The following is a 14,254-nucleotide window of genomic DNA, read 5'->3' as shown; positions in this document are numbered from 1 at the left end:
AAACTTTTAATTACATTTAATTTTAAATCTGTGAGGTGTTTTATTTATTGTGCTGTGTTTGGGTGTTTTAGGGAGTTTCTCATTGATAGTAATAGGAGTTCGTGCAGACACAGCTCCCATTTTTATCAATGAGAATACTGCATGGTGATTGGTCCAGGCCCACGTGACTCCAGCTTGGATTACGTACCTGAAACATCTCCCCGTGCGCTGCGCAGCGAATCTCAGCCTCCGACCGAAATCCTACGTTCCTGCGGGAACACCAGGTAATTTCGTAGAGTTTTTTGGGTTGGAGGCGTCTCTTCCACACACTGACAGGGACCAGGACCTCGTTGTGTGCCCGGATTCCCTTCACAAGTACATGGCGAGAGTGATGGGAGAAGCTGGGTGCACCCTCCGCCTTGTCTCAGCCATCACTGTAGCCGTTCAAATTTCAGCAGCTCTGAAGAGGATTCGAGATGCAGCTTCAAATGCAATGTGGCCATATACCTGCATCAAACGCATCAGCAATGACCTCACTAGACTCGCTGCTTCCCATTGGGCCCGGGTCATGTGCTGGGCAGGTTTAACAGCGGTCTCATGGCCCACCGCCCACCTCGACACGTCGGACCCGCCCAGGCTGGGAAAACCACGGCCAAAATATCTGTATTCATGACATTAAACTTTATTACATTGTCAGTCTATTGCTCTCATCCAGCACTGTCCCCCATCTCCTTCAACATGACTCATCCCCAAGAACTCACACCTGAACGACCTTTTCGTCTTTCCAACTGCTGCCTTCGCAAACTTTCCCTTCTCCAGGCCTCGAGGATATGTTCTTGCCTTGCAAGTACAATACTACCTTTCTTTGCCACTCTTACAGGTCCCTCCAATCTAACTTCCATTCCACCCACAATATGGAGACTCTATTAGTCCGTCACAAATTACATCATCTTTAGTTCTTCTCATCCTACTGAACCTCTCTGTGCCTTTGATACTATTGACCACTCCATCCTTGAACATCTCCCTCATCTTCAGTCCATGTTTGAGACCCAGCACTCACACCTCTCTGAATTAGGGGGTTGTGGATTCAAGCCCCACTCCAGAGACTTGAGCACATAATCTAGGCCAACACTTCATTGCAATATTGAGGGATTGCTGCATTTTTTGTTGGAAGTAGCATCTTTCAGATGAGACGTTAAACAAAGACCTTATCTACTCTCAGTTGGATGTGAAAAATCTCCTGATTCTTTCTGAAGAAGGGCAGGGAAATTCTCCGTGTGCTGGTCCATATTTTTCCCTCAACCAATTACTGAATTGCTGTTTGTGGGAACTTGCTATGCAGTATTTGCCGTCGCCTTTCTCTACATAGGCTGTGAATCACTTTGGGACATTCTGAAGTTATGAACGTCGCTCTATAAATGCAAATTCTCTCTTTCTCTTTTTCTCCCTCCCTCGTTCTCTCTCTCCCCCGCTGGGCCAGGGCTTCCTGCGTGACTGTTGTTTTGTCGCGTAGTCCAAGTGTTGAGTCCTGGACAAATTAAATAGAACAAGGTCATATAGGGATAGCAGTACAGGTGGTGTGCCACAACTGCAGCATGTGGGAGTTTGTGGAGAGCATTGTGATCCTGGAGAGCCACGTTTCCAGTCAAGTGCCTGCACCTTGAGGAACTTCAGCTAAGAGTTGTTGAGGTGGAATCTGAGGTGCAGACATTGCGGGGCATCAGGGAGGGGGAGAGTTACTTGAGCACTTTGACCCAGGGGGCAGTCACACCCCTTAGGTTAGGTTGTGGTGCAGGTCTGGTTGGTGGTCAGGGATGGGAGGGTGTGACTGTGACTCAGGTGCTGGAGGAGCCTCGGCCTTTGCCCTTGTCCAGCAGGTATGAGGTTCTTGCTGCCTGTGTGGATGAGGGAAAGGCCTGCAGGATGGATGAGCAAGCTGACCGTGGCACCGTGGTGCAAGAGGCCATTCCAGTGGGGGGAGTGAAAGGGAATGTAGTTGTGGTAAGGGACAGTATAGTCAGAGGGATAGATACTGTTCTCTGCAGCCACGACCGGGAGTTCTGAAGGTTGTGTTACCTGCCCGGTGCCAGGGTTAAAGATATCTCCTCGCGGCTGGAGAGGAACTTGGAGTGGGAGGGGGAGGATCCAGTTGTCGTGGTCCATGTAGGAACCAATGACATAGGTAGAACTAGGAATGAGGCTCTGTTGAGAGAGTTTGCGGAGTTGGGGTCCAAATTAAAAAGCAGAACCTCAAAGGATTGTTACCTGAGCCACGTGCCATTTGGTATCGCGATAAGCAGATTAGAAAGTTAAATATGTGGCTCAGAGTGGTGTGAGAGGCAGGGGTTTAGCTTCATGGGACACTGGCACCAGTACTGGGGAAAGAGGAAGCTGTTCCGTTGGCATGGACTCCACTTAAACTGAGCTAGGACCAGTGTCCTGGCGAATCGAATAACTTGGGCAGTAGACAGGGCTTTAAACTAATGAAGGCGGGGGCGGGGGGGGGGGGGGGGGGGAGGGGGAGGGGGGAATTCAGGAAAGAGTAAATTTAAAAGCAGCAAGAGAAATGTCAAGGCTCTAGAGCAGAGCAGAGTTTTGGGTAAAAATAAGCAGAATGGGTCAGGAAGGGACAGAGAGAGGAACAAAGGTCATAGGGCATCAGTGACTAAGGGAAAATAAGTCAAAGCTAAAGGCACTGTATCTGAATGTGCCAAATAGATGAATTAATAGCGCAGATATAAATTAATCAGTTTGATCTAATAGCCATTACGGAGACGTGGTTGCAAAGTGACCACGGTTGGGAACTAAATATTCCAGGATACTTAACTTTTATAAGAGGTAGGCAAAATGGAAAAGGAAGAGGGGCAGTCCTGATAAAGGATGGAATAAAGAGAGTAGAGAGAAAGGATCGTAGCTCCTGAACAAGAAGTAGAGTCAGTTTGGGTGGAGCTAAGGGGCAGGAAACATTGGTGGGAGATGTTTACAGGCCCCCAAACAGTAGTTGTAATGTAGGGCAGAGTATAAATCAGGAAATCAGAGACGCATGTAACAAGGGGAATACAGTAATCCTGAGTGACTTTAATCTACATATAGACTGGGCAAACCAAATTTGCAGTAACAGTGTGGAGGACAAGTTCATGGAACGTATACAAGATAGATTTCTAGATCAGTACGTTGAGGAACCAACCAGGGAACAGGCTATTTTAGATCTGGTATTGTGCAATGAGAAAGGGTTAATTAATAACCTTGTAGTAAAGGCCCATTAGAGAAAAGTGACCATAATATGATAGAATTTTATATTAAGTTTGAAAGTGATTTCGTTAAATCCGAAACTAGGGTCTTAAATCTAAACAAAGCAAACTACGTAGGTATGAGGGGAGAGTTGGCTACGGTAGATTGGCAAACTACAGTAAAAGGTATGATGGTAGACCAGCAATGGCTAGTGTTTAAAGAATTAATACATAATTTACAACAAACATACATTCCTTTAAGGCACAAAAACTCCACAGGAAACATAGTCCAACCATGGTTAACAAGAGCAGTTAAAGATTCTTATTCTTGGGCAATCCCTCGGAGTCGAGGATGACTTGCTTCCACGGTAATATGAGTTCTCAGGTGGTTGCTGAGACCAATGCGGGACCTACAGTCTCTGTCACAGGTGGGGCAGACGGGAGTTGGAGGGACGGGTGGGTGGGGGGCTTGGGTTGTCATGTGCTCTTTCCACTGTTTGTACTTGGCTTCCGCGTGCTCCCAGCGAAGAGACTCGAGGTGTTTAGCGCCTTCTCAGGTGCTTCTGCTCCATTTTGGGCAGTCTTGGGCCAGGGATTCCCAAGAGTCGATGGGGTTGTTAGATTTTTTCAAGGAGGCTTTGAGGGTGTCCTTGAAGTGCTTTCTCTGCCCACCTGGGACTCGCCTGCCGTGACGTAGCTCGGAGTAGCGTGCAGATCGGGGTCAAGCAAGGCTGTGTCATCGCATCAGCGCTCTTCTCAGTGTTTCTCGCTGCAAAGCTCCCCATTGGAGTGGAGTTCATCAACAGGACAAACGGGAAATTGTTGAACCTCCCAACGCCTCCAGTCCAGACCCAAGGCTGTTTCAACCTCTGTCATTGAATTACGTTAAAGATAGTATTAGATCAAAGGAAGAGGCTTATAATGTTGCCAAAAAGAGTAGTAAGCCTAAGGACTGGGAGGATTTTAGAATTCAGCAAAGGAGGACCAAGAAATTGATAAGGAAAAAGAAAAAAAAAATGAGAGTAAATTGGCAAGAGACATAAAAACAGATTGTAAATGTTTTTATAGGTATCTAACTAGGAAGAGATTAGTGAAAGTAAATATATTAGCATGGATTAAGGATTAATTAATGGACAGAAAGCAGAGAGTAGGAATAGATGGGACTTTGAGGTTAGCAGGCTCTAACTAGCGGGGTACCACAGGGATCAGTGCTGGGGCCTCAGCTATTTACAATCTGTATTAATGACTTTGATGAAGGGACTGAGTGTAACGTATCCAAGTTTGCTGATGATGTAAGATTAAGTGGGAAAGTAAGCTGTGAGCACACACACATGCTGCAGAGAGATATAGACAGGTTGATTGAGTGGATAAGAAAAAGTCAAATGGAATTTTATTTTTATTCGTTCATGGGATATGGGCGTCGCTGGCAAGGCCGGCATTTATTGCCCGTCCCTAGTTGTCCGTGAGAAGGTGGTGGTGAGCCACCTTGAACCGCTGCAGTCCGTGTGGTGAAGGTGCTCCCACAGTGCTGTTAGGGAGGGAGTTCCAGGATTGTGACCCAGAGACGATGAAGGAACGGCCGATATATTTCCAAGTCAGGATGGTGTGTGATTTGGGGGGATACAGACCAAGTGTATCTGCTTTGGTAGGAAAAACAAAAAAGAATATTTTTTGAATGATGGGAAATGTTGGTGTTCAGAGGGACCTGGGTGTCCTTGTACACAAATCACTGAAAGTTAACATGCAGGTACAGCAAGCAATTAGGAAAGCTTTTGTTACAAAGGGATTTGAGTATAAGAGTAAAGAAGTTTCACTACAATTATACAGGGCACTGGTGGGGCCACACCTTGAGTACTGTGTACAGTTCTGGGCTCCTTACCTAAGGAAGGATATACTTGGAATGAAGATTCACCAGACTGGTTCCTGGGATGAGGGGATTGCCCTATGAGGAGAGATTGAGCAGACTAGATCTATATTCCCTAGAGTTTGGAAGAATGAGAGGAGATCTAATTAAAACATATCAGGCTAGAAATTGCAAGGCACCCTGTTTGGGCTGCACAATTAAAAAAAAAATTACCATTTCAATCTAACAAATAGATCAACATAAAAAGTTTGCCCAATGAGCACCTCACTGGTCGCATTACTTGATTGGCTAAGAGTCAGGAAGTGAAAGGAGCACTGCCCCATGTGATCCCAGGTTCCCGCAAGCATGCACAACGGACGCCCCGCGATCCATGGGCCACTGCGCTGCGCACAAACTCTGCAGCGTCTGACAGCAAGTTATTGAAGGGAGGTTCGCATGAGGTAAGTGTGGACTTCCTTCCTTAGCTACGCCGTGGATTCGGCCTGTGTCCTGGTCAAATTATCGCCACCGCTCACGCCACGACACTTAAAGACTATACTTGGTCGTGACTTCACTAACTGCAATGACACCGGAGATTGGCTCGTGAGGCTTTGCACCTTTCAGGATTAGTGTATTTAGACATATTATTTATAATCTCATGTTCATCAAGTGATATATTACAAGGTATTTAGGCTACTGCAGGGCTGGGCTACTCGAGGGCTGGCCGACCCACGGGCTGGCCGACCCAGGAGCAGAGCAGGCCGACCCAGGAGCAGAGCAGGCCGACCCACGAGCAGATCAGGCCGACCCACGAGCAGATCAGGCCGACCCACGGGCTGACCGACCCAGGAGCAGATCAGGCCGACCCACGGGCAGAGCAGGCCGACCCACGAGCAGAGCAGGCCGACCCACGAGCAGAGCAGGCCGATCCACGGGCAGAGCAGGCCGACCCAGGAGCAGAGCAGGCCGACCCACGAGCAGAGCAGGCCGACCCACGGGCAGAGCAGGCCGACCCAGGAGCAGAGCAGGCCGACCCAGGAGCAGAGCAGGCCGACCCACGGGCAGAGCAGGCCGACCCAGGAGCAGAGCAGGCCGACCCACGAGCAGAGCAGGCCGACCCACGGGCAGAGCAGGCCGACCCAGGAGCAGTGCAGGCCGACCCAGGAGCAGAGCTGGCCGACCCAGGAGCAGAGCAGGCCGACCCACGAGCAGAGCAGGCCGACCAACGGGCAGAGCAGGCCGACCCACGGGCAGAGCAGGCCGACCCAGGAGCAGTGCAGGCCGACCCAGGAGCAGAGCAGGCCGACCCAGGAGCAGAGCAGGCCGACCCAGGAGCAGTGCAGGCCGACCCACGAGCAGAGCTGGCCGACCCAGGAGCAGTGCAGGCCGACCCAGGAGCAGTGCAGGCCGACCCAGGAGCAGAGCAGGCCGACCCACGAGCAGAGCAGGCCGACCCACGGGCAGAGCAGGCCGACCCAGGAGCAGAGCAGGCCGACCCAGGAGCAGAGCAGGCCGACCCAGGAGCAGAGCAGGCCGACCCACGGGCAGAGCAGGCCGACCCACGAGCAGAGCAGGCCGACCCACGGGCAGAGCAGGCCGACCCAGGAGCAGAGCAGGCCGACCCAGGAGCAGAGCAGGCCGACCCAGGAGCAGAGCAGGCCGACCCACGGGCTGGCCGACCCACGGGCTGGCCGACCCACGAGCAGAGCAGGCCGACCCAGGAGCAGAGCAGGCCGACCCAGGAGCGGAGCAGGCCGACCCACGGGCAGAGCAGGCCGACCCAGGAGCAGAGCAGGCCGACCCACGAGCAGATCAGGCCGACCCACGAGCAGAGCAGGCCGATCCACGGGCAGAGCAGGCCGACCCAGGAGCAGAGCAGGCCGACCCACGAGCAGAGCAGGCCGACCCACGGGCAGAGCAGGCCGACCCAGGAGCAGAGCAGGCCGACCCAGGAGCAGAGCAGGCCGACCCACGGGCAGAGCAGGCCGACCCAGGAGCAGAGCAGGCCGACCCACGAGCAGAGCAGGCCGACCCACGGGCAGAGCAGGCCGACCCAGGAGCAGTGCAGGCCGACCCAGGAGCAGAGCTGGCCGACCCAGGAGCAGTGCAGGCCGACCCAGGAGCAGTGCAGGCCGACCCAGGAGCAGAGCAGGCCGACCCACGAGCAGAGCTGGCCGACCCAGGAGCAGTGCAGGCCGACCCAGGAGCAGTGCAGGCCGACCCACGAGCAGAGCAGGCCGACCCACGAGCAGAGCAGGCCGACCCAGGAGCAGAGCAGGCCGACCCACGAGCAGAGCAGGCCGACCCACGAGCAGAGCAGGCCGACCAACGGGCAGAGCAGGCCGACCCACGGGCAGAGCAGGCCGACCCAGGAGCAGTGCAGGCCGACCCAGGAGCAGAGCAGGCCGACCCAGGAGCAGAGCAGGCCGACCCAGGAGCAGTGCAGGCCGACCCACGAGCAGAGCTGGCCGACCCAGGAGCAGTGCAGGCCGACCCAGGAGCAGTGCAGGCCGACCCAGGAGCAGAGCAGGCCGACCCACGAGCAGAGCAGGCCGACCCACGGGCAGAGCAGGCCGACCCAGGAGCAGAGCAGGCCGACCCAGGAGCAGAGCAGGCCGACCCAGGAGCAGAGCAGGCCGACCCACGGGCAGAGCAGGCCGACCCACGAGCAGAGCAGGCCGACCCACGGGCAGAGCAGGCCGACCCAGGAGCAGAGCAGGCCGACCCAGGAGCAGAGCAGGCCGACCCAGGAGCAGAGCAGGCCGACCCAGGAGCAGAGCAGGCCGACCCACGGGCTGGCCGACCCACGGGCTGGCCGACCCACGAGCAGAGCAGGCCGACCCAGGAGCAGAGCAGGCCGACCCAGGAGCGGAGCAGGCCGACCCACGGGCAGAGCAGGCCGACCCAGGAGCAGAGCAGGCCGACCCAGGAGCAGAGCAGGCCGACCCAGGAGCAGAGCAGGCCGACCCACGGGCTGACCGACCCACGAGCAGAGCAGGCCGACCCAGGAGCAGATCAGGCCGACCCAGGAGCAGAGCAGGCCGACCCAGGAGCAGAGCAGGCCGACCCAGGAGCAGATCAGGCCGACCCAGGAGCAGAGCAGGCCGACCCAGGAGCAGATCAGGCCGACCCAGGAGCAGAGCAGGCCGACCCACGGGCAGAGCAGGCCGACCCAGGAGCAGAGCAGGCCGACCCAGGAGCAGAGCAGGCCGACCCACGGGCTGACCGACCCACGAGCAGATCAGGCCGACCCACGGGCTGACCGACCCACGGGCAGAGCAGGCCGACCCAGGAGCAGATCAGGCCGACCCAGGAGCAGAGCAGGCCGACCCAGGAGCAGAGCAGGCCGACCCAGGAGCAGAGCAGGCCGACCCATGGGCAAAGCAGGCCGACCCACGGGCAGAGCAGGCCGACCCAGGAGCAGAGCAGGCCGACCCAGGAGCAGAGCAGGCCGACCCAGGAGCAGAGCAGGCCGACCCAGGAGCAGAGCAGGCCGACCCAGGAGCAGAGCAGGCCGACCCAGGAGCAGAGCAGGCCGACCCAGGAGCAGAGCAGGCCGACCCACGGGCTGACCGACCCAGGAGCAGAGCAGGCCGACCCAGGAGCAGAGCAGGCCGACCCAGGAGCAGAGCAGGCCGACCCACGGGCTGACCGACCCAGGAGCAGAGCAGGCCGACCCAGGAGCAGAGCAGGCCGACCCAGGAGCAGAGCAGGCCCACCCACGGGCTGACCGACCCAGGAGCAGAGCAGGCCGACCCAGGAGCAGAGCAGGCCGACCCAGGAGCAGAGCAGGCCGACCCAGGAGCAGAGCAGGCCGACCCAGGAGCAGAGCAGGCCGACCCACGAGCAGAGCAGGCCGACCCAGGAGCAGAGCAGGCCGACCCAGGAGCAGAGCAGGCCGACCCACGGGCAGAGCAGGCCGACCCATGGGCAGAGCAGGCCGACCCACGGGCAGAGCAGGCCGACCCAGGAGCAGAGCAGGCCGACCCAAAGGCAGCTCTACCAGTCTCAATATTTAATTATAATCGGGCATCCATACAATGTGGAAGAATTGTCTGAAACACTTAAAAATGATTCCTGCAGAATATGCATTGCAGCTGCAAAGTGATTGTCACACTTATAAACTCTTAATGAGCTAAAGAAAACCCAAATGGATAAAATGTCTGATTCATTTAAAACAACCTGTAAATCACGTTTAATGTTGCTGAATAACCTTATTGCAGGTTTATGTATTCATAGTGTTTGATCCTTGATAGTTTCTCGACATGTTTTCCTTTACAATGTCTGACCATGTATCTGTGACTTTCAATCCCATGGGTGATCGGACCCTATCGTTATAAACGTGTATCCTCCAACTCACAAACACTGCCAAAATATTAAATAACGATAAGGCAAGCTAATTCGACGAAAGCTGATAATTATTAAATGGTGAAGAGTAAGTCTGAACCAGATAGCAGAGGCATTTTCACATTAAATAAGTGTCTTGCGTAATCTGCCAGGCTGAGTAGTGGGGACACAGACCGTGTGCAGCTGGACACTCTCCGAAGAGAGTTACAGTTCGAGAGGGATGCGCTTAACTGAGCTCAGTAGCTTCTCTTCTGACCGCTTTTTTTCACTGAGATATTCACTGTTTCTTTGAAAATCAATGAACGTATTTAACCCTTGGTGATGGCAGTGCAATATGTTACTCGACCCAATGTGCCAAACAGCCGGGAAAATTGAATCATGCTTTTTATCCAGTGTGCAAAAATAGTCATTTCACAGGCAGACACACACGACTTTGTGTTTTCTTGTTGCCTGTGAGATTAGCTGATATACCTGGGAGCATTCATAATTATATTATATTTTGATGCCGCTATTATGGTGTTTGTAAAACAAGAGCAATTTTATCCACTTTACTATATTAACTCAAAGCATTGCTCCTTTATTTTTTGAAGAACTTTAGTAATGTACTGTTGCTCCCTTTCCCGACTTCAGGTCCTATTTATCGATCCTGCTCAGGAAGGTGCCGTTGAACTGGTGAAGTTGGCTGATCTGTTCAATCACCACAATATTCCTCTCAGGTACTGGCTCCAGTGACGATCATCTCTTCCAAAATGAGTTAGCAGTTTGAGAAATGTAACAGCCGCCTTCTGGCTCATGCAGAGCTTCCCTGTTGAGAGGGATAAATCTCAGTGTTAACGCATTTATTTTGAAAATATTCATCATCACAGGCAGTCCCTCGGAATCGAGGAAGACTTGCTTCCACTCCTGAAGTGAGTTCTTTGGTGGCTGAACAGTCCAATACGAGAGACATAGACTGTCACAGGTGGGACAGACATTCGTTGAGGGAAAGGGTGGGTGGAACAAGTTTGCCGCACGTTCCTTCCGCTGCCTGCGCTTGATTTCTGCATGCTCTCGGCAATGATATTGGAAGAGCTCAAAGCCCTCCCAGATGCACTTTCTCCACCGAAGAGATATTCAATGTCTTGGTATCAGAGGTAAAGAAACAACGGAATAGATTTTGTGGGGATTGGAGTCTGGAATTCTGTATTTCTCTTTCGGGACACTGGCAGAAGTAGAGAGGAAATAGTAGATCATTGTGAAAGCACAAAACCAAGATATTGGCAGCAAACACCACAGGTTCGATTTGTTGTGTTCTCCGATCCTCCCGTGGGGACCGACTGCCCCAATTTGCTGGGGAAATAAGTAGAATATGTCGCATCAAGCATAGCGGCAGAATGGGAGCAGTGTGGCCAATGTCTGATCATCGAAGGTACTAGGGCCCTGAGACAGAATGAAACAACAGGGTGTTTAATGGGCCATAATTTGCCATGCCGGGGCGGCTAATGGTGTCTGCCGGTAATTATACTTACCCATTCACGTTTAGGTTTCTAAGTGTTTTGCGTGGCATGTTGCTGAAAGTTTGAGCTGATAATGCGCAGCGAGGAAAACTGAGCATCTGGGACCTGAGTGAGCAGGCCAAGCAACTGGCTATCTCCACAACCAATCAGATTGAAGCATTGTGAACTAAACTTCGTAAGGACTGAGAAGGAAGTGTAAATTAGAGCCGGTGAATTCAATGTCAAATCTGGTACAGTAAGAGAAATAAAGAGAGGGTAACAAAGATTGGATGGAGAGACAAAAAAGGCAGAAAGGAAAAGTAAAACCATTTTTTAAAATTGAAATATGACATTATAAAAATCTCCAACACCAATTAAAACGTGAAGGAGTAAGACACCACACTTGGAATGGTTGGTGTCAAATTTTTCTTGTTAATCATTCCTTTGAAGCGCCTTGAGACGTTACACTGTGTTAAAAATGTTGGGGCCGAAATTCAGGGTTTCAGAGAGACTTGTTATTGCCCGTTTGCGGCGGCCATTCCTAAAAATCGAATAGCCGCTGCCCTGGGGTCAACAGGCCGACCCGCTCTAAACTCGGGTCGAGGGATTTTCGGCCTGGACCTTATCCCGCCCAAGTAGATGCACCACCAAATTAGAATAAAAAATACTTACCTATCCATTTTCAGCTCGACCCGGCGATCCCCCGCCAGGTTTTTCTGCCGGTGCACCCTCTGAAGATAGAGTGCGGCCCGGCAGTGTGGCCGCCCTTAAAGGCTGCAATGCAAAAATTGTCGGCCGATCGGAAAAATACTGCCTTCCGGGTTCGGCCTGGCCGCCAACGGGCAGCATGGTACCCCCGCTTGGGTGCCAGGCCACGAGCCTGGCCAAAACCCTCCCTGGTGGCCCAGTGACCAAAGTTTAAAAAATGATTGAATCTCTCCCCTTTAATGGAGGGGAGAGAGTGTGGTGACACACGCGCTGTGACATCACCACGTTGATTGACAGCGGCGGACGGCCCCACCAACCCATTTTCAGCCAGTCAGTCTGGCTTTGAGTCTAAGGCCCATCCCATTATGATCCATTTCCTTTGAAAAAAATTCAGTCCTGAAAATGGATCTACTCACCACACCAAGAGTTCCAGCAGTGAGTACCAGTTAAAAACTCATCGGTGTACCAGCTTTCTGGTGCACCTGAATTTCGGCCCCTGTTATATAAATGCAAGTTGTTGTTGTAGTGATACAGAAAATGCTGCAACCACTCAGAACATCAGTCAGCAACTGTTGAGCAAACAGTAAGATTAGTCTTTCAGGTATGGACCCTAAATCAGAACTGGAAGAAATGACAGAGGGACCTGGGGGTCCTTGTACATGAAGCACAAAAAGTTAGTATGTAGGTACAGCAAGTGATCAGGAAGGCAAATGAAATGTTGGCCTTTATTGCAAGGGGGATAGAGTATAAAAGCAGAGAAGTCCTGCTACAACTGTACAGGGTATTGGTGAGGCCACACCTGGAGTACTGCGTGCAGTTTTGGTCTTCGTATTTAAGGAGGGATATACTTGCATGGGAAGCAGTTCAGAGAAGGTTCACTCGGTTGATTCCGGAGATGAGGGGGTTGACATGAGGAAAGATTGAGCAGGTTGGGTTCACACACTTTGGAGTTTAGAAGAATGGGAGGCGATCTTATTGAAACATATAAGATTCTGAGGGGGCTCGACAGAGTGGATGCAGAGAGGATGTTTCCCCTTGTGGGGGAATCTAGAACTGGGGGACATAGCCTCAGAATAAGGGACCGCCCATTTACTGAGATGAGGAGGAATTTCTTCTCCGAGGGTTGTCAATCTGTGGAATTCTCTGCCCCAGAGAGCTGTGGAGGCTGGGTCATTGAATATATTTAAGGTGGAGATAGACAGATATTTGAGCGATAAAGGGAGTAAAGGGTTATGGGGAGCGGGCAGGGAAGAGGACCTGAGTCCATGATCAGATCAGCCATGATCTTATTGAATGGTGGAGCAGGCTCGAGGGGCCAGGTGGCCTACTCCTGTTCCTATTTATGTTCTGCACAGCATTTTAAAAGGAACAGATCAAAGGGACGGGGAGGAGGAAGAATCTCGCTGTTGGACATAGACCCACAGGTGAGGGAAGAATCTGAACACAAGATGGCTGTAGTGATATTTAATATTTACTTGGCACAATAGGAGGCATAATAAGAGAAAATGGAGGTTACAGTTCAAGTCTAAAGTCAAGGAAGAGCTGGCACTGTGGGATGGGTGTTCCTGCATTTGCGAGGAGAGGGGGTGGGGCAGAGTTTGTGGTGGGGATGGGAACCCTCCAGTGACACACCATGTTGGCATGGCGATCTGGCTCCTTGGTTGCTGCAGCCTGCTGCAATTGAGCAGTTTTTCATGATTCCATTTTTTACAGGTTTGTATTGGAAGAGCAGTGTTCCCTGTGATTTTCTGTTTTGTAAAATCGACCCTATAATCTCCAGCAAATGTGAAATTTACACAAACTTGTGTAATGTCATGCAACATTTGAGTCCTCGGTAAACTCTTGGCATGCACTGTAATGTGAGTGTACTAATGCTGCTCTTTTGTTTTTACTGTATTAGAATTGGTTTCATCTTTGTTGTAAATGCTGATGAGGAGGTTGATGGCAACCAAGATGCAGGAGTTGCTATTCTCAGAGCCTTTAACTTCATAGCAGAAGATTCTGACCTTTCACATGCATTTTCATCAGTAGTATCAGTGAGTATGGAGAGGATTTGTTGGCACAAACCACCATTTTATGCTGTGTTGAACAACTTGCTTCAGAGATGATGCAAGCCATTTGTGGGGATGAAACTTAAAGTAACATGTTTGCTGGGAAATGACCATCACATTTCCCATTTGCATGATGAGATGGAATGGAATTTTGCAGCAGAGATCTTTTCGTTGGATCTATTATCAAATTAAAAGGAGTGTTTGGGGCCCTGGACGGTTGGAAGGGAGGAGGTAAAAGGGCAGGTGGTGTTCTTCGCTTGCACGGAAAGGGGGTGTTGGAGGTGGTAGAGGAGTGGACCAGGGTGTCGCGGAGGGAACGGTCCCTTGGGAATGCTGAGAGGGGAGGGGATGATGTGATTGGTGATGGGAGCAAGCTGGAGGTGGCAGAAATGGCGAAGAATGATCCATCAAATGGAGGCTGGTGGGATGAAAGGAGAGGCCAAGGGGAGCCCTGTAGTGCTTCTGGGGCCAAGGGGAGCCCTGTTGTGGTTGTGGGGCCAAGGGGAGTCCTGTCATGGTTGTGGGGCCAAGCGGAGTCTTGTTGTGGTTGTGGGGCCAAGGGGAGTCCTGTCATGGTTGTGGGGCCAAGGGGAGTCCTGTCATGGTTGTGGGGCCAAGGGG

The 14,254-nt window shown here is 52.1% G+C and overlaps 2 protein-coding genes across 6 annotated transcripts in view; one reads left to right on the top strand and one right to left on the bottom strand.

Moving 5' to 3' along the window:
* Nucleotides 1–14,254, bottom strand: part of LOC139274997 (uncharacterized) — a 288,146-nt gene that overhangs the window by 172,482 nt on the left and 101,410 nt on the right. The gene's annotated exons all lie outside the window — the stretch shown is intronic.
* LOC139274744 (UDP-glucose:glycoprotein glucosyltransferase 2-like) overlaps nt 1–14,254 on the top strand; it is a 164,106-nt gene that overhangs the window by 117,970 nt on the left and 31,882 nt on the right. The window contains exons 15-16 of the mRNA XM_070891431.1: nt 10,030–10,115; nt 13,483–13,618. Coding sequence (XP_070747532.1) covers nt 10,030–10,115; nt 13,483–13,618 — 222 coding nt within the window. The remainder of the gene's footprint in view (nt 1–10,029; nt 10,116–13,482; nt 13,619–14,254) is intronic.

This window comes from Pristiophorus japonicus, chromosome 10 (assembly GCF_044704955.1).
Source record: "Pristiophorus japonicus isolate sPriJap1 chromosome 10, sPriJap1.hap1, whole genome shotgun sequence".
Classification (NCBI taxonomy): Eukaryota; Metazoa; Chordata; class Chondrichthyes; family Pristiophoridae; genus Pristiophorus; species Pristiophorus japonicus.
The sequence above is the reverse complement of the archived record's forward strand: the minus strand, read 5'-3'. Positions and strand labels throughout refer to the sequence as shown.